Source organism: Pseudonaja textilis, chromosome 9 (genome assembly GCF_049901715.1).
Source record: "Pseudonaja textilis isolate UNSWEBS1 chromosome 9, rPseTex1.2, whole genome shotgun sequence".
In the NCBI taxonomy this organism is placed as follows: Eukaryota; Metazoa; Chordata; class Lepidosauria; order Squamata; family Elapidae; genus Pseudonaja; species Pseudonaja textilis.
Window position 1 is genome coordinate 14,758,058 of NC_141998.1, and position 15,071 is coordinate 14,773,128.

Sequence of the window (15,071 nt, forward strand, 5' to 3'; positions counted from 1 at the left end):
AGCACTGATGGGTGGGTGAGGAGATAGAGACTATCAACCAAGTCTTCATTAACCTTAAGACCTGACGTTTCTATCTACTTTTGCCTTGGACATAGTGCAAAGAGAGCACATCTCAGCATAGAGGCCATGGTTTCAGTGGCAAGGAAGAAGCACAACCCACCTCCACATAAGAATGCTTGTTCAGATTGCTAAATATATTTGAGGTCTGGCTTGATTTTACTGGTGTTACTTGATAAGCGCCAGTCATTCAGAACAGTAATTGTTTGTGGGCTAATTTGCCAATGTTATGGCTATTGCATAATTTATGATGATAACAAATGGCACAGCATCTGACTGAGACTATTTCCCATTGGCCAATTTTAGGGATAACACAAAGAAAATACATGTTATAAAACAAATCAGTTGCATCAGGAATTAGGAGATGCATTGCATAATTAATTCTGGAACAGAATTATTAATTTCCTGTGTGTGATCAGATATGCAAGTTTTTCTCAGTATGGATCTCTCTGGTTAGACATTTGGACTATAATTCCAACTATCCCCAATTATAGATTAGATTAACAATGTCCATTCATATAGAACATAGAATTGGAGGGGACCTTGGAGGTCTTGTAGTCCAGCCCCCTGCTCAAGCAGGAAACCCTATATCATTTCAGACAAATGGTTGTCCAGTCTTTTCTTAAAATCCTCCAGTGATGAAGCTCCCACAACTTCCAAAGGCAACTTATGTTCCATTGGTTGATTGTTCTGTCAGAAAATTTCTCCTTATTTCTAGGTTGAATCTCAGTTTCTTGATCAGTTTCCATCCATTATTCCTTCTCCGGCCTTCAGGTGCTTTGGAAAATAGCTTGACCCCTTCCCTTTCTGTGGCAGCCCCTCAAATATTGGAACACTGCTATCATGTCTCCCCTGGTCCTTCTCTTCCCTAGCCCAGTTCCTGCAACCATTCTTCATATGTCTTAGCTCCCAGTCCCCTAATCATCCTAGTTGCTCTTCTCTGCACTTTTTCTAGAGTCTCAACATCTTTTTTTTACATCATGGGAGGTTAAATAGTGGGAGGTTAAAAAGAAATTTGGTTAATTCTTGATATTCAGGCAAACGCTGGGCTGGAATGTAATACAATTACCACATTTTGATCAGTTTCCAAGTTAGCCATTCCCTGTGTGTGTCAACTTGTATAAACTTCTATTCAACCTTGACATCTGTCCTCTGTGTTTCCTAATTTAAGGCTAGGTTTTGAAGGAGGGGGAGGCATCTTGAACTGTTCTAAAAATGCACATCCTTGTAGATTAGTCATCCCCAGCCTAAAGCACTCAGGTGTGTTGGCAACAATGTTGGTGTGATTATAATGGCCCCTCCAGATGGTGCAGGAGATAGTTTTACTCACCCAGGGGCCATGAAGCAGGAGAAGCCTGTTTTAGATTATAAGCCATTGCAGCCAACTGTAAGTAAAGTGTTTGAGTTGTTTGGTAGGAAGCCAAGATATAATTCTGTGAATTAAGGAACTGGAATGTGATCTTCATTTATTATTTCATTTCTGCATGTGTGCTTTGGTGAGCTGAATAATTCAGCTTCCATTAGAGTTATTTAAATCTCCCAAAGCAACCTTTTCCCCCAACCTGTCATTTTCCATTTTCCAAATGTTTTGGACTACAAGTATGATGGGCAAAACAGTTCTGGCTAGAGATTCTGGAACCGTAGTCCAAAGACATCTGTAGATGGCAATTTAAAAAATGCAACATTTTCTAAGAGTATTGGTGTAAAGTTTTAGTTCTGCAATTGGCTTGGCAGATAAGAATGTTTATCCGTCTCAATTTCCTATGTCCATTTACTGTCCATTAATTGAAGTTACCAAGTTTGAAAAACACCACTAGTCCTCATTGATTTCTGAATACATTAAGGCTCTGACAATTGTTTTTCACAAACTCTGAATGGATGGACTAACGTCTAGCTTGAGGTAAAACTGGAATGTCTGCCATGTTTGACTACTTTTCCCAGGCGTAGGGAAATTTATGTCATCTATCCACTTATGATACTTAGAATTGCTCAAAGTCTGAAGTAAAATCTGAAGGTGAATCGAGGCAGATGGCTACAAGGAAAAGGCCTTTTTAAAGGTGAGCCACTGATAGACGGTGTTGGCCTCCATAATGATGTCTTTCTGGTGATTGGTGAAGCCATTTCCCCTTCTTTCAAGCATTTATATAATTGATTTTAAATATAAGTCCTTGTGTTAGCATTTTTTACTTGCTATTTGCAGCTCTGATCTGTGCTTCTCTTATTTTTTTTGATACTGTATGTGTATGATGCTGTATATTATTTGGAAAAATATTGTAATCTGTCCAGAGAACTGGAGTTTGGGATGATTCAAAACAATTCTAGGAGGCTCCTAGAATTCTTAGCAATGTGGCAGGGGAATTCTGGAAGTTGTAATCCAGACATTTTAAAGTTGCCAAGATTGAAATACTGCTTTAGAGACTGCAAGGGGTATCAAAGCTGGATGTGTATGTATGTACAGTGTTTGTGTGGGCTAGGATGAACAATACAACGTCTGGGTTGGGAGTACCAAGGCTCCAGATACCAGCTGCAGGGAATAGAGGCAGGAGAGAAATGTATTGGCCCTGATTCTCCCTGCCTTTAGGAAGACCTGAAAACATGGCTCTGATATTGTCCCTTGGACCACAGCAATAGTGGGACTGCTTACAGTGGCTACATTGGACTGATATCGAATTAATTCTGCTGCTGAATGTGATTTTTTTGTTTTTCTTTAAAACTGATTATGGATAGCTTTTATGTTTTATATTATATCATTTTAACTTGTTTTTATTGGATTGTTTTTACCTGTTTTGAGCTACACAAAGTCACTTAGATAAGATGGGTGGCCATACAAATTGAATTAATAATAATAATAGTAATGCAATTTGAGAACCACTTGAATACCAGCAGTATTGATCAAATCATGAGTCATTGCAAAAGGCATCTACTTGGAATAGCTCACATCCTGCACATCCTGATGTCTTTAACATCATCAAACACCAATTTCTGTCTATTCTAGCTCCTTGGGAAGGATTTGATCAGTGGATAAAAATGCCAAGTTCAGTCTAAACATCTGGCTGGCTGTGTGACCAACCACAATAATAATATCTTCACCTTCTATTTTGCAAACACCTACAAACATTGGTTGGGCATCATCAGAAAGAAAGCTGGGCTAGTGAAGCTTTTCTTTCCTTAAGATTTCATTGTGGGGGATATTGACTTAGCACTGGCTCTTTTATATTCCTTTAAAAAAATTCACCCTCTGGTTTTGGGAATCTAAAATAAGGCTTTAAAGTATCCCTGACTGCATTTTTACGTATTGGAGGAAAAAAAAAACCCTCTGTTTGTCGTTTATAGCTCAACTGGGAATTTGAGTTTTTCAGCTATAAGGTTTCCATAGCAACATCTCCTTTTCTGACACTGAAGCCAGCCATCGCCTTTAATTGATTTGGCTGACTGTTCTTTTTGCAGGTGATTGAAGAAATTGAGGAAATGATGCAAAATTCACCTGACCCCGAAGAGGAAGAAGAAATTTTAGAGAAGGATGATGGTGGGGACACAAGCAGTCAGGCTGATTCCATCCTTTTGCAGGAAATTCAGGCCTTGTCACAAAGCCTGAACAACAATTGGTCATGTGAAGGTAAGATGTGGTGCATTGAAAGGAACACGTCCCCTCTCTCAGTGAAGTGTTGTTGTTCTGTGGCAGCTAGTTTGTACAACTATCCCTGCAGCTTTTCCTGGGCTGTAGACTGTAGCAAAGGAATTCAGATTCTTCTGCCTGAGAGTATTTACCAGCCCACATATTTACAAATATTGTATGGTGAACAGTAAGGGGTGGAGAGAAACATTAAGCAAACACGTGACACAAGAAATATCAAATTCCCATCTGCAACTTCAAGTGATCCAATTCAGGGTGATATTGATTCAGCTGTGCAAAAAAGCTCACTTCTTTTCACTCAGATAGTGAGGAGGTTAATGGGGTGATGGAAGTAGGATTGCATGATTCCAGAAGCCAAACTGCCAGGGGTACAAAACTCAATGAAACATTTAGCACAGACCTTTTTCTCTTGTGTGGCTGTGAATATTTCCCTTTCGCTGTCTTGTGTTTGTAAACTACCTAACAAACACAAGACAAGAATGGCTTGTCTCTGTGGTATGCAGGTCTGTTGTGGACTAGATGACCTATAAGGTCCCTTCCAACTCTGTTGTTATTACGCAATGCCTGCCCCAAAACTGAATTGCATCAGTGAAAAAAGAAAGTAATGATATGGATTTGCACAAAAATCATCTCCTCCTCCTCCTCCTCCTCCTCCTCCCCCCTCTCTCTCATCTTCCCCCACTCCTCTCGTTTCCCTGCTCCTCTCCCCTCCTCACTCCCCTCTCTTCAAAACAGACAAAAATATATTGTAACATGTGGTTCTATTCTATTCTATTCTATTCTACATTCTACATTCTACATTCTACATTCTAGTCTTGTCTATATCCCATTCCATTCCAATACAGATCTTGCATATCGAAGTGTACAGATATTTGTTCTCTTTGTGCTAATTGTGGTAGGGCACATCAAGACCCCAATGACCTTCTTATATTTCCTTTCCTTTTAAACAAGATTTGTACCATACTGCCTTTTCAATGGAGATTATTTTTAATAATGCTGCATTATCTAGCATGTCTGTGGCTTTGAAGATAAGAAATCACATTGCAAGTGCGGGAAAGGAGTGACAAATAGCCAAGTAAACAAAATTTAAATCATGATATAAAGCAAAATAGCTCTATCCTCTTCTCTTTCAAATGTAGGATGACTTTTATGAAACAGAACCTAAAGTATATATTCATTTTAGCTGCACTGTATCTTTTCTTCCTCAAGTTATTGCACCAAGATTTTGCTGTGATGAGTTTCTTAGTCATGGGATTGTTTAGTTGTTCTGCTGGTATCTTTTTCAAGAAAGGAGAGGGTTACTTCAGTACTGTGGAGCTGGAAAAATATTTTAAACTTACTTTTTGCCCACTTTGAGAAGAGCAGAAAAAAGCCATGGTGGCTCAGTGCTTAGAATGCAAAATTGCAGTCTACTTCTGCTGACTGCCGACTTCCAGCAGTTCGGTAGTTTGAATCTCACCAGGCTCAAGCTTGACTCAGCCTTCCATCCTTCTGAGGTGGCTAAAATGAGGACCCAGATTGTTGGGGGCAAAATTGCTGATTCTGTAAACCACTTAGAGAGGGCTGTAAAAGCGCTATGAAGTGGTATATAAGTCTAAGTGCTATTGCTATTGCTATATTCTGCCTGACTTTGAGGGCGGGGAAAAAGGGGAAGGAAGATGTTAATTTTGCTGTCTCTATTTATCCAGAAATCAGAAGTCAGAAGTTCATCTTAGAACAGGACACAAATTCCATGATACAAATGGAATATGTTTTTGAAGTGTGAACTAAACTTTCCAGTTTTTGCAATCTTTAATGCTGATTTATTTATTTGTAGGCTGCCCCATTCCTAGAACCTGGGGTGAGTTATGGTTTCTCAGAGCCACAAACATAAGGTGCCCAGGTGAAAAAAGAAGTAAATAAAAGCACACAGACACCAGAACCTTCAACCCAACTATAAACTGAACACCAAGCCATTAAAACAATCATTGTAATTCTTAAAGAGGCTCAACTATGAATGTTTTACTCATTAAGGAAGACCGTAACATGCTTTTAAGGGACCCACATTTGCCATAGGAAGTCTCTACCAATCATTCAGTCCCAGTGCATACGCCTTTCTTTTAAGCCAGTATCCCTGACTTAAATATGCTCATCTGTTTCCTTGTATGCAGCCTGTGAACACATATTGTGAATGCATGCGAAATACAAAAACTATGGAATTATTTTCACATCTGGGGAATCCTCTAGTGGGGAACAAATCTGGGCCAGCCACATCTTGGTTGCCTCCAAGCATGCCTTCAGTAGGTAACACAACATTTCTGCTGAGACTCCTTAAAGTAGATTGTAATCCTATTTTTGGATTCTTGGCTTGGTGGCAGGAAATTCCACTCCCTAATAATCTAAAATAATTGGGGCTGCAGTCTATTATTTCACTAATTCAACAAATGTTTCCGAACCTTGACAATTTTAAGATGTCTGGACTTTAACTCCTAGAGTTCCTGTAACCACATGCTGGCTGGGAGAAAACTGGGAGTTGAAATCTACAATTCTGGGAGTTAAAGTCCAAACATCTTAAGTTGCAAAGGTTGAGAAACACTGAATTAGAATAACATTTTGATTGACTGATGCACTGGGCAGGTATTTTAAATTATTTTAAAACCAAGTTTTAATCATTTTAAGAGGCATTCCTCCTTGCTAAGAATGAAAGGGGTTAGAATGCCTCTTCTAAAATTTTATTACACGCATGCTTTCTCTCATCCGAGACATTTTTTTTCATTTCCAAGTGTATCCTGGTTTAACCAATTAATGTACTAAAATGGCAATGCTAATTAATGAATCCATTATGAGTGTTGTGATGAATGTCCTGAAAAACAATAATTGACATTGTTAATGACCTTTGGCACTTAATGCTGCAATTTGTAAGCATCTAACATAGCTTTGCACAGATTCTAGCACTAAACTCCGATAAACACGATCGTGGTCAGAATGGTCCACCTGATATATGAACAGGCACACTTGTTTCTTCCTAGGTTTGGGGCACATGTCTGTCTCGGAGCTTCTGGAGCTTCTGGATCGAGTGGAAGGTGCTATTCAGGATTACTCGGAGGAGCTGGTGCAGCAGCTGGCTTGTCGGGATGAACTGGAGTTTGAGAAGGAAGTGAAGAACTCCTTCATCACCATCCTGATGGAGGTGCAGAACAAGCAGAAAGAACATCGAGAGATGATGAAGAGGAGGAGGAAAGAAAAAGGGCTGAGTCTGCAAAACAATCGAATAGAAAGGGCAGCTCAGATGCCTCTTAAGGTTAGTGAGAATTCCCTGAAGATGGCTTTCAGATAAAAAGGAGAAACAAAAATAAGAACATAGATTTAAGAGCACAGATTTAAGGTTCCTGTTCCCCTCTTCCTTTTAAGATTGTTTACAGGCTGCCTTAATGTAATTTTGCTAGGCATTCATTTAGCTAAGGGAGCTCAGAAATAAGCAATTGTCGTGCCAAATTCACAAAGCTGTTGTTATAAGCCAAATTGGTTGGATGTCTGTTCAGTGAATTCTTCTCCAGTGAGAATTTGATGCTGGCTTCTGGCTGATGGTCTAGTTATTGCAAAATTATCCTAGAGGGATTTTAGGATACTCTTCGCAATTTATGACTGAAATACTTTACCCTGTACAACTGTTCTGCAGCTTTCCCCATCCAGGATCTTCCAGATATGAAAGGAATGGTAATACTCAGAAAATCTAACTAGCTCAGAAGTTGCCTCTGGTTCCCAACCCAACTTGGGGGTGGGGTTGCGGGTGGGGACAAATAAGGGAAGACTGATCTACTGGTTTATTTTAATTGGAATTTCTCCATTGTCTGGTTAATTTTATGTTGGGATATAGATATAGTATGTGTGTGTGTGTGTGTGTATACACACACACACACACACACACACACATACATACTATATCTATATCCCATATATATATATATATATATATATATATACATATATATATATACATATATATATATATATATATATATATATATATATATATATGATATAGATATAGATATAGTATGTGTGTGTGTGTGTGTGTATATATATATATATATATATATATATATATATATATATATATATATATATATATATATATATATATATATATATATATATATATATATATAATATAATAAAAAAGCATCTTACCAATCTAGGATCTTGGGTATACACTCTTCCTTAGAATATGAGTTGTGTCATTAAGGTTCACTGCTGGTACTTCCTGTAGCATTTGTTGTTACTGAGCTGTTGAGAGTTGTGGCTGAGATACATATCAAGAGCTACAGTTTTTTCATCCAAGGTGTATTTAGTTCATGGAGAATCTAATGTTATTTTTCTACTAGATACGTTTCAATTCAGAATCTACAGGGGCAGAATGGCGATGAATTTTGTCAAACTTCTGCTCCTCCTGCTCTGCCCAATGTGTTGTGTCCCAATAGAGTTGTAGTAGCAACTTAGTTGTAGTAGCAACTAAGAATCTAAAACTTCAGAGTTCCGTTTTCTCATCTTTGTAGCGGTTCAGTATGGAAGGAATTTCAAATATTCTGCAAACTGGAATCCGGCAGACGTTTGGAAATTCAGCAACTGAAAAGCAGGTAAGAGTGTACTGGTTTCACCCAGAAGATACAGTTTTTGTGAGGTTAAGGTTATGATTGTTGTTGTTTATTTTATTCACTTATGTATGTATATTAATGTATAAGAAAGGTATATGGTCACTCACAGTGACTCCGGGTGGCTTACAGAAAGAAAAACCCAAATATAAATCTCAAGACACCCCCATGGCCCTAGCAAGATCATTCAAACAAACCACTTGATGAACTCCATATCAACTTGGATCCCCAGGTTTGCTGGCAAAACCATGTTTTCAATGCTTATCAGAAAAGAATCAAGGGAGGGACCAGTCTTATCTTCACAGGGGTAATGTTCCACAGGGATGGGACCACTATGGAAAAGGCCTTTCTTCTTGGTCCCACTAGGTGGACCTCTTTGATGGTGGGTACTCATATTGTAATCTTGTCTCCCCAGTCTGGTGGATTGAGTAGATGTAATTGGGAAAAGATGGTCCTTCAAATAACCTGCCTTCAAACCATGTAGGGCTATAAAGATGATTTACAATCACCATCTTGAATTGTGCCTAGAAGCAAAACAGCAACCAATGCAATCCCACAAGAGAGGTGACATATGTGCAAATATATGCACAAAGCCATGTGGTTCGTTGCATTTGAACTAACTGAACTTCCAGATACTTTTCAAAGGCAGCCCATGTAGAATGCTGCAACAACATTACCATTTTGTAGAAGATTGGTCTTGACCAACTGAAGGTAGTCTTGAAATTAAGGAACCCAGGGCCTTGTCTTCAGTCAATTGATGCGCCTGGCCCATCTGACCCAGTATTATTTTTATTAGTGACATCTTTCACTCTTTCCAACTCTCTGGCTGGTAATGACACAGATTATATCTGGTTATCCTCCCTGCAAAACAGAATTAGACCCTCTACATCAACATCTGCTTCACACAATCAATAGATAAAATATGTTGCTGTCTTATTTACTGATTGTATGAATTGTCTGTTATGTCTCTTTTGGAAACAAAATAAAGGGCGGGATGGCTGTTTCTGATTGGAAGAATGGCTAGGATTTATAATTACCAGTATTTCTTATTTTCAGTATTTGAATACTGTTATCCCATATGAGAAGAAAGGGGTGCCTCCATCAGTTGAGGACTTGCAAATGCTTACAAACAGTAAGTTTATACTATGTTAGAATGTAAGTTCCTGATCTGCCATGTGGCATGGGGAGTATTGAAAATATCTTTAATTTAAAACATTTCCTTAATCACAAAGGAGAAAAATAAAAGTTATATGCCAGTATCATATTTTTTTTGGAGAAATCTAACTGGGAAGAAGACCTGACCAACTTTTTTAATGGGTAGTTATCCTTTTGGGGGCTTAAGGCTATATTTGGTCTTTAGAGGGATCATTATTCCTGTAATTTCTGACTATTCCAAACCAGGGAAAGAATTTCTATTTGTTATTTAGTTCTTTCTGATGACAGGAGAAACCAAGTGTGACTAATTAAGGAATGATGTACCAGAATTGCTGTTCATTCAGTCTAGCCCAAATTCTGAACAGTTCTGAGTGGTATCTAAGTGTTGCCAGTTGGAGTGAATGTAATTCCCTTTCCTCCTCTATGTGTATGCATTGGAATGTGTGCAAAAACACAAGTGTGAGCTAATAGGGCGACATACAGATTGTCTGGGTTGAGATAAATGGTTGTTTTAGAACTTTAAAGTTGTTGTTTTAGATCCTATTGCAGTTCCTAAAATATTTTGCTAAGAAATCATAGTAAAAAAAACCAAACCCAATATATCCTAGAATAATAGATGAGTTAATAACTTCAACAGCTATTTTATAAACACCTGAATTTGCCAGCGATGGGATTTAGCCTCCCTAACTCTGACTAAATAATTTGTGGAACAAAAATGAAAAGGTTGAGATGTTGTGATGGTCCTTTGTGCATTCTGGGAGAATCATCTGTCTCCCTTTGTGTTTCTATGGCAACTGTGTTTTGCACTCACTGGAACAAACCCTGTCTTCTTTTGAAAAGAGCAGAGAGCTATGAATGGCTATTTTGTGCACACAGTGAGTTTTGTACAAATGACAATTTGTGTTTAGAAGCAAAGCTTCTAGAAGCAAAGAGGTTACCCGGGATAAATTTGTCTTTTTTCCTCCCTTCTTTTTTCCTTGTCTAACTAACAATGCAAAACTGCTTCAGATCATGGTGCAAACATACTGAGATGAGATCAGGTTACTGGGCTGGAAGGAAACTTCCCAAATAAGATGCACAGAGCAAGCAGATCCTCAAAATATTGGACTTTGTATCCAAGCTACCACCAACAGTTAATGAATAATGTGTCTAGTATCTGATTTGAACGTATGGTTTCCCCACATTTTGGATAAAAACAGATTAAATTCATTTTACATTCATAGTCCTTTTGCATACAATTCCCCAACAGGAGATTCTTTTTTAACATTTATCCTCCAATGTTATTTCCCTCCTCGCTTAAATACACATTTTCAGGTACTTAATCCACTAGGGCCAGTCTAGTGTGGTAGAATTTGAGAGTCTGGATTGGCACTTTGGTCTACATGAAGAAGAAACCACTCAACATTCCACATTAAAAAATGGTAGCCTTTCTTATTTCTGGACTGAGTTCATTGTCCCTATCTTATTCTAAAAACCAAATACGTAGCTTTTTCTCTGGTAATATCACACTACTAATGAGAGCATACAAAACATTTGCTAGACCAATACTTGAATACAGCTCATCAGTCTAGAACCCTTATTACGTATCTGATAATATAGTTGAGAAAGTCCAGAAATATTTCACAAGAAGAATTCTCCACTCCTCTACTCGTTGCAGAATACCTTATGCCACCAGACTTGAAATTCTAGACCTAGAAAACCTAGAACTACACCGCCTTCGGTCCGATCTAAGTATAGTATATAAAATTATACATTGCAATGTCCTACCAGTCAATGAATACTTAAGCTTCAACCATAACAACACAAGAGCACACAATAGATACAAACTCAAGGTAAACCGCACCAAACTTGATTGCAGGAAATACGACTTCAGCAACGGAGTGGTCAATGTCTGGAATACTCTACCTAACTCTGTGGTTTCTTCCCCAAACCCCAAAAACTTTAACCTTAGAGTGTCTACTATTGACCTCACCCCTTTCCTTAGAGGTCTGTAGGGGGCGTGCATAAGTGCACCAACGTACCTACTGTCCCCGTATTGTTTCTTTTTTATTTTTCTTATATGTATCCATTTCATGTATCTATAGCTATGTTTATAGTTATATCTGTTATCTTATAATTGCTTGACAAAATAAATAAAATAAATAAAATAATCTACAGGGCCTGCTGCTTCCAGAATTCCCAACCAACATGCCCCAAAGTATGTTTGCAGCCTCCCCATAGTTAAGAGCAGAGAAGGCTGTGCTAAGTTTTGCCAGTGATTGAATCTAACCATTGTGCTAAGAACCTTGATGGGATCATAGCATATCTTTACAATGCAGGCCTTTAATAGCTTTCCCTAATCAACATCTGGTAACTGTCACATTAATGCCAAGCAGCTCTGCAATTCAACACAGACCTACAACTGTGCAAAACACAGGGCAACCTGCCCTGGCCTCTTTTCTGTCTCTTTCTGTGCCTGTCTAACTTTGGTATCCTTGTCTTCATCTAAAATGCATAAAACGTGTTTCTGCTTGCTTGAAAGGCATCTAGGGCCTTCTGTGTGATTCTGTGCAACGCTGAAATAAAGATCTTCTTAAAACAGGACCAATAAAGTGAAGGACTCATCTTAACTGCAAAATGTTGCAGGAATAGGCCTATTATCCAGAGTGATTGTAGTTACAAGCCAGAGTTATGGGTTCCATAATTCTGGACCAGTGGTGGGATTCAAATTCTTTTACTACTGGTTCTGTGGGCTTGGTGGGCGTGGCAGGGGAAGGTTACTGCAAAATCTCCAGTCAGAGGTGGTATTTGCCAGTTCTCCGAATACTCAAAATTTCAGCTACTGGTTCTCTGGAACTGGTCAGAACCTGCTGAATACCACCACTGTTCTGGACTCTCGAAATTAGCCCCTGTGCCTCAGGTGATGTAGTCCAGAACATTGCCAAGTTGCAGAAATCTGAATATAAGTCTGCTTTGCTTCTATATCTGAAACTGATGGGGTGCTATCTTGCTCCTTGCTTCACTTGGCATATAAGGATTGATTGGGGAAGGCAGAGTTAATGTGGCAGAGGAACAGTTGATGTCTCAGTGCCCAGGCAGGTTAAAGAGAGAAACAAATAACTCATCAGGAGGAACTCACTAATGATTTTTGTCCAAACTTGTTTCCTCAGTTCTCTTTGCCATGAAAGAAGACAACGAAAAAGTCCCTACACTGCTGACTGACTACATTTTAAAAGGTAACAGTAGGAACAGAAGAACTAACCTTCTGCAGAGTTAGAGGATGGATCCATGTTCACTCTCCTTGGTTCAAGCAGAAATTATTCTGCAACGCAGAAGTCTTTCCTGGATTTTTTAAAAATTGATATCTGAAGCTTTCACTGGAGTCGTCTAGCACTGAATGTGCAGCCTTTTCTACAGAGGCCAAAAGAAAAGATGCCACAATTTATGTCTTTCTCAACCTGGGCTGCATCTTATGTCCTTCAGTTTTCTAGCCCTCATATTAGGATGCTTAGCAATAACTAGTTTGCTGACTTTCTTTTTCTCCTTGGTGTGTAACTTCTTTGGGATTTCCCTCCAGCTTTGCCATCCGTTTGTTAGGCAAAGAAGCTTGACCTGATGATCTGTTCCTATAGATCCCTGATTTTTTTTAATTACCCTGCAGGGTAATTAAAAAAAATCAGGGATCTACAGGAACAGATATGAATTCAATAAAATGAATGCATGTCTTTTTAAAAATATGTGCATTTTGTTGAACAAGTTTTAACAATGGAAGTCATGTTTCAAAGACTGAATTTGCTTTTTTGATGACCTTGGGCTTTTCCAGTTCATTAGCAATGGTTATATGGTAGTAGCTCCAATAGAAGAAATATCTGCAATCCAAGATGGAGCTGTGGAGTCCTCTCTGAGGTGCTGTCTGAGCTTGGTTGTTTTCTTGCAGAGATTTCATGACCCAAATAGGGAACATCATAAGGGATTTGCCCTCTGTTTACATACAAGTTGCTTACCCTCTCAGTGTAGATGGGAAATTGTTTTTGTCTCGACTGCTCCCTGACTAGGTTGTTGAGAGGAAACCCATCCCTTCTAGCACTGATGATGTTACTTAGCTGGATAATGAAACATCTGCTAGAAAACAACCAAGACAGCACCAAGGACCCCATAAGTCCTCCTCCTCTTCCACAAACTCCATTCTCTTCTAGTACTGATGATATCATCTAGTTGGATAGTGAAATGTCTGCAGGAAAATAACCAAGCTCAGGGAACACCAAAGGTTCCACAGCTTAAAGTAGCTATTCATAGAAATAGGAACAACAGTTTCACCCAAGTTTAGGTAGTATTTAGTATTGAAGTTAAACTAGATTTAAAAAAAAAACCACCCCACATATAATTGGGATATTGTGAGAGAACAACAATAAAAAGAATTCTGCTATCAGGTGTGTATGCAAGGGATCCTGGTGTTAATGTACATTAATGTACACTGCCTGAATTAATACAGCCGGGTACTGAGTCTGGATGAATCTAATTTTCTTGTACTAATTTGAAGGAGATAGAAGTTGCACTGCCCTCAACAGTGATTGTCTTCAGCCATGGCAACTAAAAAAACAAACCGTTGAGAACATGTTAATGATTTTTTTTATTAAGTTTATGCTCTTAGCAGTAAAACCAGAATCCATTTGATTGAAGAATTCCATGCACTGATTTTCCTTTCATTCCCTCTTCTTCTTTCCCTTCTTCCAGTTCTCTGTCCTACCTAAGCTCCACGTTTTGAGCCTCTTGAAGACAACGAGACCAGGCCAGGTGTCATTCCATCACAGGACTGCATGACATAATGTACACTTCTGAATTGTGTATTTAAGATGTATAGCATTAACTGGGGTTAAATACGAGTGAAATTCTATCCTTCACTGTTGGTTTCTAGTCATAGTCAACATTGAATGCATGAGTGAAGGCAAGGAATGCTAGTTCCCCCGCTCTCCTCTCTCCCCCCTCCTCTTTTGTCCACCTCTGTCTTGGAGGGCGGCCATTGCTATATTCCATGTACTCTCCGTCCGCCTTTCCCCAAGCAGTTACGAGACTAATTTGAATACTGAAATAAAACTTTCATTTAATTAAAGAGTTGTTGTATTTCTTGAATATTTTATCACTGGAAGTTTCCTTACTGCTACAAATTAATTTCGATTTGGTTAAAAAGATGGTTTCATTTAGCACATGCTGTGCAGAAAATGGATTCATAGATACCGGTGAGAAGAGAAACCAGTCCAATATTTAATTTGTAGAACACTTAAAAAGATGGAGTGTAAGAATCAAGGGAGCTGCTTCACTTCCAGGCTGTGCTGAGAGAAAAAGATGCTTGCTTTTCTTCACCTTGTGTGGAATCTGAGTGAAGGACATATTGCTCCTGTTTGGTACTAGGGTCTGTTTGGTTGGACAAGGAGCAACTTTTCATTTCCCCAAGGCTGGCATGTCCAGATGAGTTGTGTGTATGCGTGTATGTCTTTTCTCTCCAAGTGACGCCTGACAAATATATTGGATTTTGACACTCAGATTCTCAAGCCAGCATGGACATATGCTGAAAAAAAGCAGGTTGGGAAAGGTTGGAGAGAGAGACAGAGACAGAG

General features: G+C 38.8%; 1 protein-coding gene across 5 annotated transcripts in view; it reads left to right on the forward strand.

Moving 5' to 3' along the window:
• Nucleotides 1–14,561, forward strand: part of FEZ1 (fasciculation and elongation protein zeta 1) — a 38,501-nt gene extending 23,940 nt beyond the window's left edge. For 3 of the 5 annotated variants that reach the window (XM_087938993.1, XM_087938990.1, XM_087938991.1), the window contains exons 5-11: nucleotides 3,505–3,673; nucleotides 5,508–5,531; nucleotides 6,700–6,971; nucleotides 8,227–8,307; nucleotides 9,379–9,454; nucleotides 12,627–12,692; nucleotides 14,191–14,561. In XM_087938993.1, the coding sequence (XP_087795119.1) occupies nucleotides 3,505–3,673; nucleotides 5,508–5,531; nucleotides 6,700–6,971; nucleotides 8,227–8,307; nucleotides 9,379–9,454; nucleotides 12,627–12,692; nucleotides 14,191–14,207 (705 nt within the window). In that variant the 3' untranslated portion in view covers nucleotides 14,208–14,561. The remainder of the gene's footprint in view (nucleotides 1–3,504; nucleotides 3,674–5,507; nucleotides 5,532–6,699; nucleotides 6,972–8,226; nucleotides 8,308–9,378; nucleotides 9,455–12,626; nucleotides 12,693–14,190) is intronic. The other 2 variants (XM_087938992.1, XM_087938989.1) reach the window with 1 other exon arrangement.
• Nucleotides 14,562–15,071: the final 510 nt, after the last annotated feature.